Source organism: Heterodontus francisci, chromosome 11, assembly GCF_036365525.1.
Source record: "Heterodontus francisci isolate sHetFra1 chromosome 11, sHetFra1.hap1, whole genome shotgun sequence".
NCBI lineage: Eukaryota > Metazoa > Chordata > Chondrichthyes > Heterodontiformes > Heterodontidae > Heterodontus > Heterodontus francisci.
This window is the reverse complement of record NC_090381.1, coordinates 55287411-55310363: the sequence shown is the minus strand read 5'-3', so window position 1 is coordinate 55310363 and position 22953 is coordinate 55287411. Positions and strand designations below refer to the sequence as shown.

Genomic DNA, 22953 nt, shown 5'->3' with positions numbered 1-22953 from the left:
ATGGCTAATGAGTCCGATGCGCAAATCGCACTCTACCACATGTGCGGCAGGTAGTGTTTGAAGGCGAGTTACTTGGGAGGCTGTACACTCCTTCCACTGCCTGGACTTGTTTTCTGTGCACTCCCGTTAAAATCTCACGAGGTGCCCAGTACTTTCCCGAAAGCACCTTCTCCACTTTGAACGGTAGAGAGACAGGGTCTCCAATGACTTGGTGGGTATGTTGGATTTCTTCAGGGATGCCTCAAGAACGTGCCTAAACCTTCAATAGTTATAGAAACTACACCTTTATCTTAAGGTTGCATTCAGTTATGCATTTGAACTTCAGCTTGCATTGCAGTTAACCATCAAATATCGGTTTTGTCTGCATTACATTACGGGCCTATCTAGATCGGCAGTTATGCGACATATTCTTTTAGGCTTATTTTATTTTACCTTAATTGTTTTGCCTTTGTTTAATGCTAAAAGCTGCATGAAAGCATAATCTGTCCCAACAACCCTCCCTCTGGAGAAAGTGAACAGGAAGGAGGTACAGACCATCAACGCTCTATATTGGCAAGGACATGCACAAGAGAATAGATGGCACAGAATAATCCATCATCTACAACTTGTGGCATTCAGCAGGAAATTATCAAAAACTTTTTCCATTTGAAATGAGATACCTTATTGTCAGAACCATAATGCCGTTTAAGAGCCTTTGCAATGCTCACAAGTAAGCAGAACTCAAAGCTGTTATACATTTACCCTCCTTACATGAACAAATAAACAGAGAACTGAAGGCCTATATAAAAGTAATCTATAAACTGACTAATCTGCCAAAGATTACCACATTTATTAATTGTATCTTCTCTATGATCTATTGCTGTTTCTAATCACTGTGCCTACTCCTTGCATCTAAGATTATTTTCACATGTGAACTTAATCACTTACTCCTATTTTGTAATACCTCAGCGTGAGGAGATTGAAAGTTTGGTGACTGAGACTGACTGTACTGATGGAGGTCTCAAAGACATATTTGGCACTCGTCTCAGTGATGCTGATGTCCTTGCAGTGCTCCATCATTGGTGGCAATGCCTTCATCTGTCTAGGGCCCAAGGTCTGGAATTCCCTCCTTAAGCCTCTCCACCTTGCTATCTCTCTCTTCCTTTAAGACCCTCCTTAAAACCTACTTCATATCATCACCCACCTCCACCTGTACCTCAGCCCATCTGCTGTTGAAGCCCTCACCCATGCCTTTGCTACTTCCAGACTTGACTATTCCAATGCTCTCCTGCCTGGCCTCCCATCTTCCACATAACATAAACTTGAGTTCATCCTGACCTGCATCATTCTGCTCACCCACCACCACTGTGCTTGCTGATCTACATTGGCTCTTGGTCCACCACTACTTGAATTTAAAATTCTCCACCCTGTGTTCAAATCCCTCCATGGCCTTACCCTTCCCTATCTCTGCAACATCCCTCAGCCCTGCGTTCCTCTAACTCTGGTCTCGTATGCATCCCCCATTCCCTTTGCTGCTGTAATGCCACCAGAGTTGCAATAGAAACCTCAGTAAAGATACACTGATGGAGTAGGAGCAGCTGCAAGAAAATTCCCAGTTTATATCATATAGGCATAGAGGGAGTGGTATCAACATTTCCAGATAATACCAAAATAGGGGTATGGTTAATTATTAGAAGACTAAAGGAAGTTACAAAGTGATATTGATAAGATAGTGCAGTATTGGGCTCCGTGCTATAGGAAGGATATTGAGATTTTAGAGAGGGTACAACAAATTCACGAGGAAGCTTAGATTAGATTAGATTAGAAATACAGCACTGAAACAGGCCCTTCGGCCCACCGAGTCTGTGCCGAACATCAACCACCCATTTATACTAATCCTACACTAATCCCATATTCCTACCAAACATCCCCACCTGTCCCTATATTTCCCTACCACCTACCTATGCTAGTGACAATTTATAATGGCCAATTTACCTATCAACCTGCAAGTCTTTTGGCTTGTGGGAGGAAACCGGAGCACCCGGAGAAAACCCACGCAGACACAGGGAGAACTTGCAAACTCCACACAGGCAGTACCCAGAATCGAACCCGGGTCCCTGGAGCTGTGAGGCTGCGGTGCTAACCACTGCGCCACTGTGCCGCCCCAAGCTGCCTGGTATGAGAAAATATATATATGAAGAAAGACTTGGAAAATTGTTTTTCTTGAAAGAATGGCACAGAGTAGATAGAAGCATACTGTTTCCAGTAGTTGAGGGATTTAGCTCTAGTGGATCGAGATACCAGATTAACTAAGATTTAGAAAATTGGAGAAACTTCTTTACTCAGAGAGATGTGAAGATGTGGAATTTATTTCCAGCCCTCCTGTCTGAGGCAGAAGATACATCAACATTCAAAATTAAGTTGGATTGGCAGATGAAGGAAGGATATGGGTTCAGGGTACATAAGTATGATTAGGACAATTTGCTTGCATGGTGAGTAAATGTTGACATTAGACAGTGTAATGGAAACGTTCTATGTCGAATGATGATTTTTTGAATCCACTTGCTGGAGACCTAAATTAAATTTTAAAAAAGGGAAAAAGGGATAAATAAAAGGTGACTTCACTAGTAGCTGAGATGGCCACCGCAAATTTGCATCACTGTACCCTATGTTCCAATGCATCGAGGTGGAGACGAGTTGTCTGCTCACTCCCCTCAAGAAAATGACCTGGGGAATTTGAGTGAGCTACCTACCCTGCTCCCATTAGCAAGACATTAACGCAATCACTTGGGACATTAAACTGGTGGAGACGACCCTCTCAAACCTAATCACTTGAACAATGGGATCCTGGTTGAGAGAAGGGAACTCCTAGACATGAATTGATTAGGTTGCAAGAGGGAATACACACTGATAGATATCATTTGAATCACTGGGTGATGGTCATGTGACAGGCCCACTATCTGTGTGTTTAAGCTGATGTTTTCTCTGCAGCAACTGAGACAAGCAACTAGACACTGACAACAGAAGACCCAAGTGGGGTCCCTCCTCCCTCTCTTTTTCTCTCTCTATCCAGTCCACCTAGCAAGCTTTGAAACCTGTCTGCTCACCTACACCTATCACTGCTGCAGACAGATATCCCATGAAGGAATCATCTACATCGCTGTCTCCAGGAGAACCACCGAACCAGCTGTCCACATCTGCAAACTGGAAGCCTCAGGATCAACGAATTCAGCCTGAAGCCAGCCGAGTCACCAAACCTACACAGACTGTATACCCCATTTTATTGCTCCAAACTCTAATCCAACCAATCTATCCGTACCCATTCTGTAACCTATTTGTGTATGTGTGTGAAAATTGGAGTGTAGTTTATTATTTTACTTAGATTGGTGTAAGTACAACAAAACTAACCTCTTTCTTTGTTAAACTCAAGAAAAACTGTCCGATTGGTTCCTTTTATGACTATAGCATGTGAATAGTTAAACACTCATTGAATTGGCAAGTATATCCACTTTTGAAAAAGAAATAAACCTGTTGTGGTCAAACAAGGAGAGAGAAAAGAGGGAAACCCTTCGACTCCTCTTTGGCTCATCGTAACAACAGGCTGGGCTAAATTATCAAGTTCTATGTTCTAACTTTGACAGTAATATATTTTTATCTATTACTAAATGCATCAGGTGAAAAAGCAAATAAATTATTTTATCAAAGACTACTGCTCTAGTGAGAATATAGAGCAGGGTTGTCCAACATACAGCCTATGGGCCAGGATCTGGCCAGCTAAAGGTTTCCATCCAGTCCGCGGATGTATTTCAAAGATGGGAAATTTCCCATTGGCTTCTACTTTCAGACCAGCTTTTTAAAACATTGTGCTCAGTTTCACAGCTAACAGGTGCTGGGAGCGGGAACAGCGGCTTCTGAAGTTTTGACAGATTCAGGGTTTTCCAACAGGTTCTGACTTTTTTTTTCAAAGCACCTGTCAGCTGTGAAACTAAGTGCATTTTTTTAGAAAGAACTGACCAACCACATACCCAGATGGTACTCTTAATCAGGAGTGCAGAGCACTCCCACTCCCTGCAACTGCCAGAGAGGTGGGTGGTGGCAGAAGGAGAGGGGGGGCAGAAGGATAGGGGGGAGAGGGGGCAGAGAGAGAAAGAGGGGGCAGAGAGAGAGAGAGGGGGGCAGAGAGAGAGAGAGGGGGGCAGAGAGAGAGAGAGAGGCGGCAGAGAGAGAGAGGGGGCAGAGAGAGAGAGAGAGAGAGAGAGAGGGTGGTCAAGAAAGACAGAGAGAGAGAGAGAGGGTGGCCAAGAGAGGGAGAGGGAGAGAGAGAGAGGGGGCAGAGGGTGAGAGGGTGGTAGAGAGAGAGAGAGGGTGGCACAGAGAGAGAGAGAGAGCGGCAAGGAGAGAGAGAGACGGGGCAGAGAGAGAGAGAGAGAGACGGGGACAGACAGAGAGAGAGAGACGGGGGCATAGAGAGAGAGAGAGACGGGGGCAGAGAGAGAGAGAGAGATGGGGCAGAGAGAGAGAGAGAGACGGGGGCAGAGAGAGAGAGAGGGAGAGAGACGGGGGCAGAGAGAGAGAGAGAGAGAGAGAGACGGGGGCAGAGAGAGAGAGAGAGAGACAGGGGCAGAGAGAGACGGGGGCAGAGAGAGAGAGAGAGAGAGATGGGGAGAGAGAGAGAGAGACGGGGGAGAGAGAGAGAGAGAGAGAGGGCAGAGAGAAATAGAGAGAAAGAGAGAGCGCCGGGGGCAGAGGGAGAGAGAGAGAGAGAGCCTGGGGCAGAGAGAGCGAGAGAGAGAGTGAGAGACGGGGGCAGAGAGAGACAGAGCGGGGGCAGAGAGAGAGAGAGACGGGGGAAGAGAGAGAGAGAGTCAGGGGCAGAGAGAGAGAGAGAGATGGGGCAGAGAGAGAGAGATGGGGCAGAGAGAGATAGAGAGGGGGCAGAGAGAGATAGAGAGGACGCAGAGGGAGATACAGAGAGGGCAGAGAGAGAGAGGGGGGCAGAGAGAGAGAGGGGGCAGAGAGAGATAGGTGGCAGAGAACAAGAGGAGTGGCATAGAGATAGGTGGCAGAGAGCGAGCGAGGGTAGCAAAGAGAGAGAGAGGAAGGAGAGAGAAAGGGGGTGGAGGGAGAGAGAGAGGGGGCAGGAGAGGGGGAAACAGAGAGAGAGGGGGAACAACACACAGGGGGACAACACAGAGACTGGGAACAGAGAGAGAGAGAGATAGGGATCAAGATCACTCCTGACAGACGGACATCTATCTAGAATACTCCACATCGCTACAAGTGTGCAGGCAAATATTAACTACTGTGCAAGCAAAAAAATGCCAGGGCTCTCATTAAATCAGTGTCCAACATAGTGACAAAAAAGGTCAATTTAAAGCTTCTTCACAAAAATGAAGATTTGTTGTTGTTTTGATTAATAGTGTTACGACCGACCACTCCTGTCAAAGCCCCCAATCAAAGTTTATGATTTTGATTGTGATGGGAGAAATGCACTGTTAATTCATTCCTGTCGCTCCACAGATTGCCTAACATATCATTTAAAACTTTCCAAATTAAAGAAAGACCCAGCCACATTGTACCTTCTATTAACCCCCAAATGAGGCTAACTAAACCAGGTGTCTTTAAATCAATAAATTAACTCTTTAATTAGAAGAACTAAATTCTTAAATACTATGACGATATGAACAACATTTAAAATGGAAAAAATTAGAGTCCTTGCAAATTTACTTGCTTGAAGTCCTCACAGAATGTTGCTTGAAGTCCTCACAGAATGTTGCTTTCCTTCTCCAGCGAATTTCAACAATTAACGACTTTCAAAAACTTACAACAGAATCAATCTGACTTTAGAGTATTTGAGGGATAAAAGATTGTCACAATCTAACTTCCCTTTCTTCAATTTAAATTACCAGAGTTCTGTGTTTTGGCTTGATGTTTTAGAAATTTGAGAGATAATAATTAAACAGACTAATATCCTACTCCTTCAGTTTTAACGGTTGAGGGCTCTTTTTCAGGTGTGCTAAACACCACAGCTGTCTGTGTGTTCTGTTAGAACAAACTGTCTTTAACTAAAAGCCAGTTCAAAATTGAATTGTAACAAATGTATGGCTTGCTACTCACTCCTAGTGGCAGTCTCTATGGTAACAAGAATACACCCTTTGAATCGCAATCTCCAAATGGCTGTTTCTAACGGCAACCGAAAATGCACCTTTCTATAACTCCTGAGGCTTGCCCGTTCTTAAAGCAATACTGATCCTCTGCAAACCTTAAAGGCAGACCGCATATTCCCGGAAAAAAACTACAGGACCACGACACCTCCACCCCTAGCAGAATGAAATGCCATTCCTGAAATGCATTTCACTCCAATGAGTAAAAAAAAACAAATTGAAAAAATGCTAACTTTTTTTTCCATGCATTTATAGATATACACATTTCTAAAAAAAAATGTTTAGACTACAGCAACAAGTTCCACCAGAACATTTCAGCTTTAAATTAACCCATTTTAAATTTCCAAGCATAGTCTTCCAATTGTTTTGTGTTTTCCTTCCAAGTGTCCCTATTATCCATCACCTCAGCCAGGTGAGCTGCACAGCTAGGAGCACTGACCACTACTGGGTTCACTATTCTCTGAGAAGTTTCTCGAGTACCCCTTAACCTATTTGGCATCACTTGACACTGGAAAACCCTGTCTGGTGTAACAGGAGCTGATTTTTTTCTTATCCTGGGGTGTCAAAGGAATTTTAAGACATATTGTGTTGCCCACTCTGTCCAAACAGTCGTTTAAATGAGAATTTGGGTAGGAGTCTGCCTTCTTTACCACAGTGACTTTTCTAGAGTCTATGCAAGCTTGAGCTGTCCCACCAGGTTTAGTCATCAAGACCATCTGCGAATTCCAGCTGTCCTGACTAGGTTCATCTAAGCTGCCCTTCAGCATGCATTGTACCTCTGCTTCCACTTGGGCCTGTCTATCTGGATCTAAGCAATAAGGATGTCATTTTAAAGGAAGCGCTCCCCCTATATCCACATCATGTGTGGCTAAGGTTGTATATCCTGGCTTATCCCTATAAAATTTTTGAAACATTGTGAAAACCCTGGTTAGGACTTCACGCTGTTTTGCCTCTAAGTGTAAAAGCCTATTGTTTAATTTTCCTAGCCATTCTGCATTCACTGATTGGATAGTTGGAGGTTCAATCTGAGAATTTCCTAGGCCTACTTCTGCCTCATCCTCACTATCCTTTTCCTTCTCCACAGTCCCGATGACCTGACATACCTGTACTGGCTTATCCTCCTCCCTGCAGTAATATGGTTTGAGCAAATTAATGTGACATAACCGGTTCTTCATCCGGCAATCAGGGGTGTCAATCAAGTAATCTACCTCACTCACTCTTTTGATCACTCTATATGGGCCACTGAACCATGCTTTGAATGGTTCTACCTGTGACAGTAACAACACTAATACCTCATCCCCTGGTTTTATGGTAGGTTGTCGTTTTCCCACCGTTTGACAGGTGTGACATGCCCCACAAAATTGTCTCACATTCTTTGTAAGCCCGGGCCAGTAATAATGTTTGCTTATGTGTGATTTGGTCTTCCAAATTCCCCTATGTCCTGAAAAGGGAATGTCATGTACTAACCTTAATCATCTTTGGTGATATTTAGGTGGTACCACTATGTGTCCAACAACTGTCCAGTCTTCGTCAGCAGGCACAGTGGCGCAGTGGTTAGCACCGCAGCCTCACAGCTCCAGTGACCCGGGTTCAATTCTGGGTACTGCCTGTGTGGAGTTTGCAAGTTCTCCCTGTGTTTGCGTGGGTTTCCTCCGGGTGCTCCGGTTTCCTCCCACAGCCAAAAGACTTGCAGGTTGGTAGGTAAATTGGCCATTAGCAAAAATGCCCCTAGTGTAGGTAGGTGGTAGGGAAATATACGGATAGGTGGGGATATGGTAGGAATATGGAATTAGTGTAGGATTAGTCTAAATAGGTGGTTGATGGTCGGCACAGACTCGGTGGGCCGAAGGGCCTGTTTCAGTGCTGTATCTCTAAACTAAACTAAAAAACTAAACTAGGTCCATGAGGCGGTCTCCATTTCCTCCTCAAAACCCCGTTTGCCATATAATAGCCTTCCGGAACTCCTTTTACCTCAGCTTCTGACAGAGTCGTCTGTGCAATTTGGTAGATCTCTGGTTCAGCTTGCTGTGCTGCAATGATAGATGATCTGTTAAACATCTCATTTGGATTATTTAAATCTCCAAATAAAGTTTCAGATGCCTGATTATCTGTTTGTGGTGCCTCTTTTACCTCTGACAATGGATCCTGTTTAGCCATTGCTCGGATAACTACACATGCAGGAACTTGCTCCTATAATTGCTCCGCTTCCTTAATGTCACCTGGTTCCTCTGTAACCATAGAAGAAACTGATATTTTTGATCCGGCCATATCATTTCCTAGGAGTAGATCAATTCCCTTTACTGGTAAACTGTGGACAACACCAACAGTTACTATCCCAGATATTAAGTCAATCTCTAGGCATACTTTATACAAAGGTACGGATATACACACCCTGCCAATTCAATTAACTAAAACTTTAGCGTTCAAGGCGCTCTCTGGTGGAAACCTCATATCTTTCCCCAGCAAGAGCGTTTGGGTTGCTCCTGCATCCCTGAGTATAGTGATAGGCTTTCCTGCCTCACATACAGGATATGGAGTTACTCTCCCCTTTGACAAAAAATCATTATAACTCTCAAGTATTTTATACTTAACCTCTGTAGTCCTCTTAGTTTTAGTATCTGGTTTCACATTCACAGCTGTCGTTAAAGCTATAGCCTGGTCTGCTATACTCTTAGTCAGAGTCTTTTCCTCTGCACTAACTTTGTGTACCCCAACAAGTCCTATGGGACTTCTGAACGAAGATGACCCGTTTTGTTGCAATAATAACACTTTGGCTTGCGAACCTCACTTCTACCCTCAGCACCTTCCTTTCTGATCTGAGGTGGTGATCCTGGGGCATTCCCAGCTGTTCCTTCTTGTCCCAAGCTACTTGCCTTCCTTTTACTCTCTCACTTTCCATCCTTCTCGGGTTAATGGGGGTGACGGACACAATAGGTTGGCTTATTCACAAGCTCAAAATCATCAGCAATCTCTGCTGCTTGCCTAGCTTTCAAAACTTTCAGTTTATCTATATGAGTTCTCACTACTGAGGGAATGGAGTTTTTAAACTCTTCTAAGAGAATCAATTCGCGAAGGTTCTCATATGTGGTTTCTGTCTTTAATGCCATATCCAACGGTCAAAATTCATTTGCTTCACCCTCTTAAATTCTAAATATGTCTGCCCAGTCAATCTCCGTAAGTTCCTAAATTTCTGACGGTAAGCTTCAGGGACTAACTCATACACAGTGAGAATAGCCTTTTTTGCCATCTCATAATCTGCAGATGCCTCTTCAGAAAACGTGGCATAAGCTTCATGAGCTCTGCCTACCAACTTGCCCTGCATGAGCAATGTCAAGCTTTCTTTCGGCCATTTCATCTGTTTGGCTATTGTTTCAAAAGATATGAAAAATGCCTCTACGTCCCTTTCCTCAAACTTAGGAAGAGCCTGTATAAATTTAAACAACTTCTCGCTGGATCCTGATCTAAATGCAGATTCTTCCTGACCCGAATTTTCCCTGGATTTAAGACTTCCCCTTTGTCTTAGTTCCTTCTCTTTAAATTTAAATTCCTTCTCTTCTCTTTCACTCTCTCACTGAAGTTCAAGTTTTCTTATTGCTACTGCTTTTTCTTTTTCCTTTTCCTCTTTTTCCAATTCAAGTTTTCTTAATTCTTTTTCTGCCTCAAAAATTTTCATTTCTAACTGTATCCTAGCCAATACCACTGCATCACTCTCGGACCTACTACCTTCATGTCTCTCGTATTGCCCTTCATCTGTATTATCATCATCATCTTCTTCTACTAATTCCAGCTGTTCAGCTATCAATCCAATTATCTCTGCTTTTTTGGCACCTGATTTCAAATCCAATTGATAGAGGATCTGGATCAGCGCAAGCTTGGAGGGCCGAAGGGCCTGTTCCTGCGCTGTAATTTTCTTTGTTCTTTGTTTGTTCAACCCCAATTTTGCTGCCAATTCTTTTAATTTGTTCTTAAAGTTATCAAGTCACTCAGGGAAACATTCTGCTTTCCCAAAAACTCTGCTACAACCACTAATACTATAACAATGTTATAGACTGTATCTTATTATACAAGAGACCTGGTTCTTTTAATTTCTTGTAATTGGTGTTAGATTTAGATCCCAACAATCGAGTTTCTAGTTGATACGATCCCAGACTTGATAGCAATTAATCTGATGCTAAATGCAGAACCCCAATTTAAATATGTTGTCCCAGAGATGAGTAATTACTATGATTCCAAATGTGAGCCCTCCAGATTAGTCTGATACTGATCTCAGACGCGAGCCTCTGAATTAAATGATTCAACTGCGAGTGAGCCCCCCAATTAAGATTTGATTCAAATCCAGAGACCCAATTAATATGTGATTCAAATCTTGAGTGAGCCCCCAATTAATATGTTAGTCAAATCCCAGACGAGCCCCAATAAATATGTTACGACTGACCGCTCCTGTCACAGCCCCCAATCAAAATATATGAATATGATTATGGTGGGAGAAACACACTGTTAATTCAATCCTGTCACTCCACAGATTTCCTAACATATCATTTAGAACTTTCCAAATTAAAGAAAGACCCAGCCAAATTGTATCATCTATTAGCCCCTGAATGAGGCTAACCAAACCAGGTATCTTTAAATCAACAAATTAACTCTTTAATTAGAAGAACTAAATTTTTAAATAATGAAGATATAAACAACATTTAAAATGGAAAAAAATTAGAGTCCTTGCAAATTTACAGTCCAATGTTGCTTGAAATCCTCACAGAATGTTGCTTTCCTTCTCCTGCGAATTTCAACAATTAATGACTTGCAAACACTTTCAAAAAATCAATCTGACATATGAGTTTTTGAGGGATAAAAGATTGTCACAGTGTAACTTCCCTTTCTTGAATTTAAATTACCAGAGATCTCTGTTTTGGCTTGATGTCTTAGACTTTTGAGAGATAATAATTAAACAGACTAAAATCCTATTCCTTCAGTTTAAATAGTTGAGAGTTCTTTTTCAGGTGTACTAAACACCACCTCTGTCTGTGTGTTCTGTTCGAACAAACTGACTTCAACTAAAAGCCAGTTCAAAATTGAATTGTAACAAATGTATGGCTTGCAGCCACTCCCAGTGGCTGTATCTATGGTCACGAGAATGCACCCTTTGAATCGCAATCTCCAAATGACTGTTTCTAACGGCAACTGAAAATGCACCTTTCTATAACTCCTGAGGCTTGCCAGTTCTTAAAGCAATACTGATCCTCTGCAAACCTTAAAGTCAAACCACATATCCCGGAAAAAAACTACAGGGCCATGACAATAGCAAGATAGATTTTTAATGCCTTTATCTTTCTGAAATTGTCTCACCGACCTCCAGCGCAAGACAAAAGTGTAATGGGCACCCCACCCCATGTGAAAAGGTTGGTTAACCCTAATATAGAGGAACCAGTGCATCGATGCTGACCTTCCTTCTTCAGTCTGAGATGTGTAGAATGACAATGGAGTTTTCCTGTTTCCCTACCCTATGTTACTAACTGCAAATTTGGTCTGCAAAGCAAAAACAGAACACAGGAAGAATCATTTACTTCCCCAATTTGATAAATTTCGAGTCTGTTCCAAGTTTCTGAGGATCAGGTCCTCCTCCTTTCCAGTTTACTCCCTTTGCTTAAAATGATTAGATGTAGTAATTTGTGAAGAAGGGTTGTCAAGGTGCTTTTGACATTCATCTTCTGATTTTAAAAAATCCTGATCAGTAAAAGTAGGTTACTTAAAGGAAACTGATCATTCGAAGATAAAAGCAAAATACTGCGGATGCTGGAAATCTGAAACAAAAACAAGAAATGCTGGACCACGCAGCAGGTCTGGCAGGTTAACTCTGCTTCTCTTTCCACAGATGCTGCCAGACCTGCTGAGTTGATCATTTGAAGAGACGTCTTACAGTCTATGGCTCCTTCACGATGATTGGGACTTCCTATTAAATTGCACCTTTTACTTCGTAGAAGTTTTTCGGTGCCCTACATCTTTCGGCCACTGAAAGGGAATGATATGACGACCTGTTGTATGTCCCGGCTGTCCCTCTGCGAAACAATGATAGAGGCCTGGAAGCAGCTCATGATCTCTGTTCAGGGCACCTTATTATAACTTTAATTGAAAATGTTGGGTGGCGGGTATTTACAAATACTCAGGAAAATAATTCCTGCTTTTCAAACAAATAACCATTGTGACTGTACCCGTTTAGAAAATATGTAGCTATAGTCCATAAACGCGTTTCTTTTTGCTTTTAAGTAGCTTATTACATAAAGAAATATCCAATCTTCATGGGAAAGCATTTGGAAAACTTTTATTCATTGGTTTTCAAAATTTCAAGATGTTAGCACATATAATGAAACACTCGGCGCAAATTGTGTGGTGAAAACAAAACTTGGTCTCTCTTCACAAAACAAAAAACAATCGCAAAAAAAAAGCTTGTTATGCAGACAGTGTCTGTACCTTTTCACTAGCTGGGTCTTTGCTGACCAGTTACTGGTGACTACCGGCAAAGAGTACAACTTACATTTAACAGAAATTCAATCTGTTCTACACCTGAAGCACTGCGCTCACAGAACTCATTCTCATAGCTCAGTTCTGATGCAAGGTCACTGACCTGAAATGATCTCTGCTTCTCTCTCCACAGATGCTGCCAGACTTGCTGAGTATTTCCAGTACTTTTTGTTTCTACCTCACGGATAAGTATTGTTTCTCCGCTCCGTTTCCTTGTATTCACTGAGAGCACTGGCTATGTTCCAGCTCTGCGTTCATTAACCTTGCTTCCTGCCTATTCAACAACAGCTCTCAGTGTCTGTTTCACTTTCTCTGTCCACAACCCCCTCACCCCGCCCCTGGCTCTCTCGCGGGTTCTAATTGTGCTCATTGGAACCACAGTTCGACTTCCTTCCCGCCACCCGCTTTTAATGTGCTAAAGCACCGAGGATTATCTAGCGCATTGAATGGATAGAAATGGTTGCAGACTGTTCAACTGAAGAAATGCAAGCCAGGTCAGTGGGAATTAGCTTTATATAAACTCAAGAGAAATTACGAGTTTGTTGTGTGTGTATTGCGTTGATCATAAAAAAACGTTGAATATAGTTGAGTTTACAATTACATCAGAAATTATAGTAACATTTTCATAAAGACTTTTGTAAATGTGGATATCTTAGGAACTGCAGGGCTTGTTTTTCTCTTTCTTTGTCTGGGTAAGTTCCTGTGGAAGCTGGCTCCCATTGTTATTGTTTTGGAGATTCCACTGAAGAACGTGGTGTTGTATACTGTCCTTGGCGCCATGTTTCTGCAACAAAGACTTGTTATTAATCCTGCAATTGGTGGTTGTAACGAGCAAAATCTACACTTAAAACAACCCTAGTCTATGTTACAACGAGAGGAGATGCGTTCCTTTCTGAGCAAACACATCCGATCCCCTAGGAAAACCTTTGTTGAGCGTATTGCTCGGAAGCTCACCTGTAGAGCAGGTGATGCGTTACTATTTACAAACACACATTGGAGACTGGGGCTGAACACTAGTTGCAGCGCCTCACCTGTACCTCCACAGAGGACGCGTGTTTTGTATGACCTGAGCGCAAGCGGAGAAATGTAAGCACAGCGCTTGGAATCCCGTGAATGCAAATTTATAGCTACATTTTAGAACGTGTTGCAAATATTTAGTATTCGTCAAGTTCCCCCTCTACCTGTGAAAACAAGTGTTTGTTGCGCAAGTGACTGGCATTACAGGTCGTCACACCATTATTCTCTTCGGGATATAACTTGCTACTGGTGATAAGACACACGATCGCTGCCAATAATACTATTTGCTCTACTGTGGCTCGCTGCCAATAGATCACCATAGAAATACTAGGATATTGTACAGGTTTAAAACTGGCCAGTGACGTGCTTGTAATTGAAGTAAAAACAAGAAATAAAAGCAAAATACTGCGGATGCTGGAAATCTGAAACAAAAACAAGAAATGCTGGATTCACTCAGCAGGTCTGGCAGCATCTGTAGAAAGAGAAGCAGAGTTAACGTTTCGGGTCAGTGACCCTTCTTCGGAACTGACAAATATTAGAAAAGTCACAGATTATAAACAAGTGAGGTGGGGGTTGGGCAAGAGATAACAAAGGAGAAGGTGCAGATTGGACCAGGCCACATAGCTGACCAAAAGGTCACAGAGCAAAGGCAAACAATATGTTAATGGTGTTTTGAAAGACAAAGCATTAGTACAGATTAGGTGTGAATATACTGAATATAGAACATCAGCAAGTGCAAACCTGAAGAAAAACAACCTGAAAAAAACAGTGGGTAAGCAAACTGAACAAACTAAGATGAAATGAAATAAATGCAAAAAATGTAAAAAGGAATGCAAAAAAAAAGGAAGAAAAAATAACTAAAAATGACTAAAAATGAAAGTAAAGTGGGGGGCTGTCATGCTCTGAAATTATTGAACTCAATGTTCAGTCCGGCAGGCTGTAGTGTGCCTAATCGGTAGATGAGATGCTGTTCCTCGAGCTTGCGTTGATGTTCACTGGAACACTGCAGCAATCCCAGGACAGAGATGTGAGCATGAGAGCAGGGGGGAGTGTTGAAATGGCAAGCAACCGGAAGCTCAGGGTCCTGCTTGCGGACTGAGCGGAGATGTTCCGCAAAGCGGTCACCCAGTCTGCGCTTGGTCTCCCCAATGTAGAGGAGACCACACTGTGAGCAGCGAATACAGTATACTACATTGAAAGAAGTACAAGTAAATCGCTGCTTCACCTGAAAGGAGTGTTTGGGGCCTGGGATAGTGAGGAGAGACGAGGTAAATGGGCAGGTATTACACCTCCTGCGATTGCAAGGGAAGGTGCCCTGGGACGGGGACGAGGTGGTGGGGGTAATGGAGGAGTGGACCAGGGTGTCGCGGAGGGAACGATCCCTTTGGAATGCTGACAGGGGAAGGGAGGGGAAGATGCGACTGGTAGTGGCATCACGCTGGAGGTGGCGAAAATGGCGGAGGATGATCCTTTGGATATGGAGGCTGGTGGGATGAAAAGTGAGGACAAGGGGAACCCTGTCACGGTTCTGGGAGGGAGGGGAAGGGGTGAGGGTAGAGGTGCGGGGAATGGGTCGGACACGGTTGAGGGCCCTGTCAACCACAGTGGGGGGAAATCCTCGGTTGAGGAAAAAGGAGGTCATATCAGAAGCACCGTCATGGAAGGTAGCATCATCAGAGCAGATGCGTCGGAGACGGAGAAACTGGGAGAATGTAATTGAAGTAGATGGAGTTAGTTGTTAGCATTATCTTTATATTACCTGCCAGGGGTTGATTTCATAGAGCTAAGCGAATCCTGCAGATTGCAGACTTGCTGCTTTTACAACGTTGAAGTCAGCGACTGAAAAACACACCATTGCAGACCTCAATTTACAAATAAAACACATTGCAGTAGGGTGTAAGTTTTAGTCAATCGAAAACGAAGAAGGCGAGGAGCTGTGGTGCTTTTTGATTTTCTGTGCTAGAGTCGCCCCTTCCAGAGGAGTGAGTTCGCCAGTTGCTGATTTTTTGCTGTGAATGATTCTGCATTTCAGTTTTGGAAATGATACGAAGCGCCGACACTGCTTCCAATAATAATAAACAAATATGTTCATACCTCCCCTCCCCAAAAAGTTCACATATTGGTTAATAAAACTTCCATTTAACTGAGTAATCGAGTTTATGGATGAAGGCACCACGATACGTCACGTTCGTTCAGCTCCACTAAATATGCAAATTCAAAGTACAGCAAAACATTGCAAAACAAATAGCGTGCTAGGATGTATGTATTTATGGACAATTTAATACAATCCAAAAAAAATCTATATTGCTCTTGCATAGGATCTTGGTTAGGTCTCCTCTAGAATACTATTATTCATCCCCTCACATTGTGTATGATGCAGAAGCCTTCCAAAAGGTTCAAAGGGGAGGCCTTAGATTTATACCTAGTATGAAGGTCCTGAGTTACTAAGAGACATAGTGAGCTGGAACTCCCGGAATCTTACTGCCTCCGCACACTGCCCTCGAGGTGGCTGTGGTGAGGCAGAGACAGATGCCCACCTCCTACTGGAATGTGCCTTTGCAAAGCAGGACAACACAGTGGCGCAGTGGTTAGCACTGCAGCCTCACAGCTCCAGGGACCCGGGTCCAATTCTGGGTACTGCCTGTGCGGAGTTTGCAAGTTCTCCCTGTGACTGTGTGGGTTTTCGCTGGGTGCCAAAGACTTGCAGGTGGTAGGTAAATTGACCATTGTAAATTGCCCCTAGTGTAGGTAGGTGGTAGGGAATATGGGATTACTGTAGGGTTAGTATAAATGGGTGGTTGTTGGTCGGCACAGTCTCGGTGGGCTGAAGGGCCTGTTTCAGTGCTGTATCTCTAAATAAAATAAATAAGGTGTGGAAAGAGATGCAGTGGTTTTTGTTGAAGTTCATCCCAAGTAGCTCTGTAACACAGGACTCTGTGCTCTACAGGCTGTTCCCAGGGACACACACCGAGATAAACATCAACTGCTGCTGGAGGACCATCAATTCGGTGAAAGGCGCACTTTGGTCTACCCAAAACTTGCTGGTCTTCCAGCGCAAAGAGTTGTCCACAACCAAGTGTTGCAGACTGGCACATTCCAAGGTCTGGGACTATGTGCTGAGAGACACACTAAAGTTTGGGGCAGATGCCGCAAAGGCTCAATGGGGAAAGGCCATTGTGTAAGGTCCTCCTGCCATAGTGAACCGAGGGGCTGGAAACCATGGAAAACCCCTCAGGCGGTACACACCAAATATGGTTTTGCTGTAAAATGTACATTGTATGTAAAATGGAATGGAAGGGTTGTGAGGCAACTCCTGGATTGAGGAAAACTTATTTCCTTTGCACTTTCTGGAATGACAACTTGGTGCTGTTTTGAACTGTTTTGTAATGTATTTTTTTTTACAGAAACTTATGAATAAAGTATATTTTTGAGAGAAAAAAACATTCTGAGCTGGATCTTCTTACCCTAAACTTTGAAAAGATTAAAGGATTAGATTTTGTCCACCAGGATAGGGTAGTTGATTTTAATAGGTTAGGGACAACCAGAGTAAAGGCCTGCTACCTGACTCAAACCCGACGACATTTCGGGTTCGGGTCGGGTCGGGTCGCTCTTCCGGGTCTGGCTTTCAGGCTCGGGTCGGATCGGGCCAGGTCAGACACATATAGTATTAATATTTGCTTTGCTGGGAGGAAAAGGGAAGTTGAGTTTAGTAAGTATCAAAAGTTGAAAAGCCTACCTGAGCTGGGAGTCTGGGATGTCGAGGAGGGAGACTGTGAGTCTGCGCAGTGAGCGAGTGAACGTCTCTATGATGTCATTGCACTCATGCTGCAGCTTCCTTCCAAAAGTGGTCAGTACAGTGAGCGCACTATGGTCGGGTTGGGCTCAAGGTCAGGTTGGGCACAGGAAAAAATGGAAGGACACAGGCCAGGTCGGGCTCGGGTCCGATGTAGTTCTGTCGGGTTCAGATCGGGTTTTCTTTTCCTGACCTGAGCAGGCCTTTAAACCAGAGGACATGTGTACAAATTACGTTAGTAAAAAACCAGGCTAGCTGTCAGGAGGTACTGTACTTCTCTTCACAGGGTTTCTGGCTCATGCAGCGAGTGTGGATTCACTGCAAACATTTAAAAAGGAGCTGGATGAGTTCCTTACTGTGGAAATTGTTTGATTACCTTGGGGGGTCAGAGAAGAATTTTCACTTTTTTTTTCTCTATCTTTTGTAGATCTATTTTAAAAATGTACATGATCAAAACCTGAGTGCTGTACAAACAGTACAATGCAAAGTTCAGTTATTTTGTAAATGATTTAGTGAGGTCTTGCTGATAACACATTTGTTCATAAAATTGCCCATCCTCTGCAGTGCAGAGAAAAATTCAATTTGGGCATCTTTCCACAGCCCCTGGCTTGACTAATCTAATCTGTGATGTTGCTAATGACATCAAGAGATATGAGGAAGGAGTGGGAATATGGCATTGAGGTGTGTGATATCCCCCCCTCTCACTCTCTCCAGAGAGCTACCTTTTAAGGTACAAATCTCTTACATTAGCTTCTGTTAGGAGGTGCATGGCCCTCTCCCCTGCTGTGAGCACACAATGGACCAGGATTTGGAATCCATGGCCATCCATTAATGTCTGGATGAGTATAATCCAGTTATGATGTGGCTACTTCACATCTTCCTTGTTTCAGAAGAACCCATTCAATTCAGGAATGTCTCTTGATGGTTTCAGGATGGGTGTAATTGACACCTCTTAGACTGAAATGTATTCTTTTGTCCTTAATAGACAGTCAGGCAATGTTCGAATACACAGGCCATGTCATCTGAACGTTGGCAGCCATCTTTTGCAGCATTGTCCACCTTTTTTTTTAAAAGGTAAAGTCAATTTTAAAGAGTTCACCCTGAATAAAGTTTGTATCTTAAAAGTAAGAATATTATATGTCTTTATTAGGCACGACAACAGAATTAGATGCCAAGGTGGTGTTTGGTTCCTCTGCCTCCATCTTCCCACTGGAACCACTAGCTTGAGTGTCTTCCTCACTTTCATTCCCAATTAGCAGCTTCCATTACAATGTCAGCAATTTTGTGTTCATCAGCAATCTGGATGTTTGCACTTCCTTATCAATACCAGCCGTACAACCCTCTGAAAACTATGTTCCTCCAATTCTGGCCTCTTTTGAATCCCTTACTTCCTTCATCCCACCATTTGCAGCCCTGCATTCAGAGATCAAGGCCCTAAACTCTGGAATTCCCTCCTTAAACCTCTCGCCTCTTGACAATGGATTCAAAGCTCATGTCTATGGCATTTATTTATTTAGAGATACAGCACTGAAACAGGCTCTTTGGCCCACCGAGTCTGTGCCGACCAACAACCACCCATTTATACTAATCCTACATTAATCCCATATTCCCTACCACATCCCCACCATTCTCCTACCACCTTCCTACACTAAGGGTAATTTACAATGGCCAATTTACCTATCAACCTGCAAGTCTTTGGCTGTGGCAGGAAACCAGAGCATCCGGCAGAAACCCACACAATCACAGGAAGAACTTGCAAACTCCACACAGGCAGTATCCAGAACTGAACCCAGGTCACTGGAGCTGTGAGGCTACATTTCTAATCACTGCGCCACTGTGCTGCCCATGCCGCATTAGAGACCATATTTGCTGAAGGTAGTTCATGGTTTTAGAGTGGGCTGTTGGTCCCTGTGTGGATCCTTGGCTGTATCAGATGAAGTTGCTTCCTGTGCTCGTGGGAAGAATTTACAGTGCCAAAATAAGTTGCTTTCAGCTCCTCGCACAGTGAAGAATTATATAAATAGCTCGCAGAACATCTGCTGTAAATGGAATGCCAGCATAATGCGTGCCAGAATTTCATATCATGAATCACTCCAGCATCCATTGGCTGGATCACAGATGCTGTGTTTGATGGAAGAAATATTAGTTCCATTGCATTTAGGTGAGCCCCACAGTAGCCTGGTAATCCCATCATTAACCAAGCAGATCAAGGCCTGAAGGACATGGCTACGTGACTGGACCTGTGTCAGGTGATATGGGAACTAAAATGAGGAAGTAATTTATTTGATCTTCTCCTGACTTACCTATCTGTCACAGACAGGCTTGCCATGATAATATTGATATATGTAAAGACTACACAATCTTGTGAAGGAAGATTCTTTTCTCCGCAATGAGACATCTTGCGTCATGTAGTGTGGCATTCCCACTGTGCTAAGTGGACTAGACTAAGAATGGATCGAGTAGCCAAAAACTGTGCTGACTTGAGGCAACGTGGGGGACCAGTAATGGCAGAATTGTATTTTACCACAATCTGTAACTTCATGGCCTGGCACATCCCTCATGTTTTGATTGTCATTAAGTCAGGAGACCAACCCTGGGTTAAAATGGAATATAGTTAAGCATGCCAGAAACAGCACTAGACATACCTTAAAGTGACAAATTAACCTAGTGAAGTGATTGCACAGGGCTACCTGCATGCTAAACATCAAAATTAACAGCCTATAGATAAAGTTAAGCAGCCTCACAACCAATGGGTCAAGGCAAAGTTCTGTAGCTTTACCACTTCCAGTTGAGAATGGTGGTGGACAGTCAAGCAACTAATAGGAAGCTGAGGCTCCACAAACATCCCTACCCTCAATGGAATCCAACGTATGACAAGGCTGAAATATTTCCAAGTGGCTTTAGTCAGAAGTACTGAGTGAATAATCCGAATTGGCATCCTCCTAAGGACCCTGACAACATCGATACCAATGTCCAGCCAATTAGATTCACTTTACATGACATTAGGAAGTGGCTGATGGCACTGGACACAGTAAGGGCTGTGAACCCTAACAACAACTCAGCTGTAATGGTGAAGATCTCTGCAACAGAGCTACATATTCCCCAAGCCAAGCTGTTCCAGTACAGCTATGACATTGACATCTACCTGTTAGTGTGGAAAATTGCACAGATAACCACAAAAAAAATGGCCAATTACCACCCTATCAGCCTCCTCCCAGTGATTGGTAAAGTGCTGAAAGGAATCAGTACTACCAACAAATGACACCTGCTCAACAATAATCATCTCAGTGAGATTCAATTTGGGATCTGCCAGTAGCATGTGGCTCCAGGCCTCAACACAGCTTTGATCCAGACAAAGAGGCCAGGACTGAATATGCAGCAAAGAGTAGATGCCCTCAACATTAAAGTAGCTTTGACTTAGTATGGCACCAAGGGATCCTAGAAAAATTGAAGTTAATGGGTGTTCGTCCAGTGGCTGGAGTCATACACCATGCAATGAAAGATGGTTGTGGTTGTCAGAGGCCAATTATCACAGCCCCAGGATATCACTGCAGGAGTTCTTCAGGAAATTCTGCATCATCAGCTGCTACATCAATGAACTTCCCTCCATCATAAGAATCTGCTGACGATTCTACACTGCCCACCTCTATTCACAACTCGTCTGATAATAAAGCAGCTCATACCAGCCTATAACAAGACCTGAACAACATCCAGGCTTGTATTCACAATGGCCGATAATATTTGATCCACTTAAGTGGCAGGTAATGACCATCTCAAATAAGAGAAAGCCCGGTCATCTCATTTCGATTTTCTATCATACCACCATCATAGAAGCCCCCATTATTAACATCCCAGGGTCACTAATGACCAAAACTGAACTGAGCTGAACCACTATATCAGCACCATGGTGTCAAGTACAGTGCAGAAGCTGAGTAATCTGCAAGCTGTGGCTCAGCTTCTGACCCTGTGAATTTTCCCCACCATCTGCAAAGCTCAAGTCAGGATTGTAATGGAATACTGACCACCTGCTTGGATCAACACTGATGAAGCTTGACAAAATGCTGGGCAATCACTTGATTGATGCCCCATCATTAGACTGAATCTATAGGATACACCACAGCAACTTGACAAGGTTACTTTAACAGCACCTCCCTCTCCTGTACAGTCTTACCATTGAGGAGGATAAGAGCAACGTTGTTATGGGAACATTACCACCTCCAACTCACTGACCTTCCTGACTTCAGCACTGTTACTTCATCATTGCTGGGCCAATATTGTGGAATTCTGTACCTAACACTATTGTAGAAGCATTGTCATTACAAAAACAGCAAAGGTAGAAGAAGCCCTACCAATATTTCCCCAGGGAAATTAGGGAAAGGCAATAAATGGATTCTTGTCAGTGACATCCACATTCCAAGAACAAAAAAATGAATTTGTCAAGTATCAAGGCAACTTTTTTCCCTTCAGATGCCTTTGGTCAAAAAGACATAGTCACTTCTCAAAAGGAGTCATCAGTTGTCTTTACCTTTTTGTTGTTTCTTCAGATTACAGGCAGAATAATAACATCAAAGTTCAGTGATTTTTGGAATTCCTAATCACCAGCAGATTTTTGCTCTTGGTAGCACAGGCTATAATTCACTTGGCTTTTTTCCCATCTGAAAATTTTTCATTGATGAAAGCTAGTCTTCTGCTTTGGTGAGTCTTGTAAAAAGGGCACTTTTATCAGCATGGAGAGTTGTGGGCTTGTAATGAGATTAAAGGTTGAAGTTTAACTCTGCCCACATCCCGGTGGGGGGAGGTGGGGTGGTGAAGAAGTTAAAATTGCTGTGGGACTTACCCATTGAGATCTTGCTATCTTCCCATAGGTTGCAATTTTAACCTGCTCTTCTGAGCAGGTAAGAGGAACAATTCACCAGAAGCCACCAGGCTCCTTCTTGAAATATGCTGATTGGACTCTGATGATGTCATTGTGGCTTGACTGCGATTTTAACTGGAGGCCTATGCAACGAGCTGTTGCCCTGCCTTGGGCTTTCCTCCCAACCAACTGGTTCACCCGTATCCCCTTTCAACCACTTACCTAATTACTGAGGAGCCTTCCTTTAGACCCTGCAGGCCTCCTGTGCCCAACATATCACTTCTGCCAGCTGCCATTTCCTGCAGATTTCATAAGTATGGGGAGAGTGTGAGATGAATTTTGGATTGTTCTAGCAAAGAGTTGGCACATAAATAATGGGCCAAATAACCTTCCACTGTGTTGTAAATCCCTATAGTTCAATGGTTCTTTAAACACAAGCTACTGAGGCAAATTGAACTGCTTTCCACCACATTACCTCATCTAATTTGACTGCTTCAGCTTCCTCCTCTGTATGGGTCTGTACCCAACTTTTGCACAGTACTTCATTTAGAGGAAGGAAACTGCATTCAGTAAAAAATAATATGTGACCATGCAGGAAGTTGAGACTCTGCTCATAATGTATCCATTAA

The 22953-nt window shown here is 43.2% G+C and overlaps 1 protein-coding gene across 2 annotated transcripts in view; it reads left to right on the top strand.

Moving 5' to 3' along the window:
* Window positions 1–12981: 12981 nt before the first annotated feature.
* si:dkeyp-97b10.3 (uncharacterized) overlaps window positions 12982–22953 on the top strand; it is a 180150-nt gene continuing 170178 nt past the window's right edge. For both annotated transcript variants that reach the window (XM_068041449.1, XM_068041447.1), the window contains exon 1: window positions 12982–13153. In XM_068041449.1, the coding sequence (XP_067897550.1) occupies window positions 13116–13153 (38 nt within the window). In that variant the 5' untranslated portion in view covers window positions 12982–13115. The remainder of the gene's footprint in view (window positions 13154–22953) is intronic.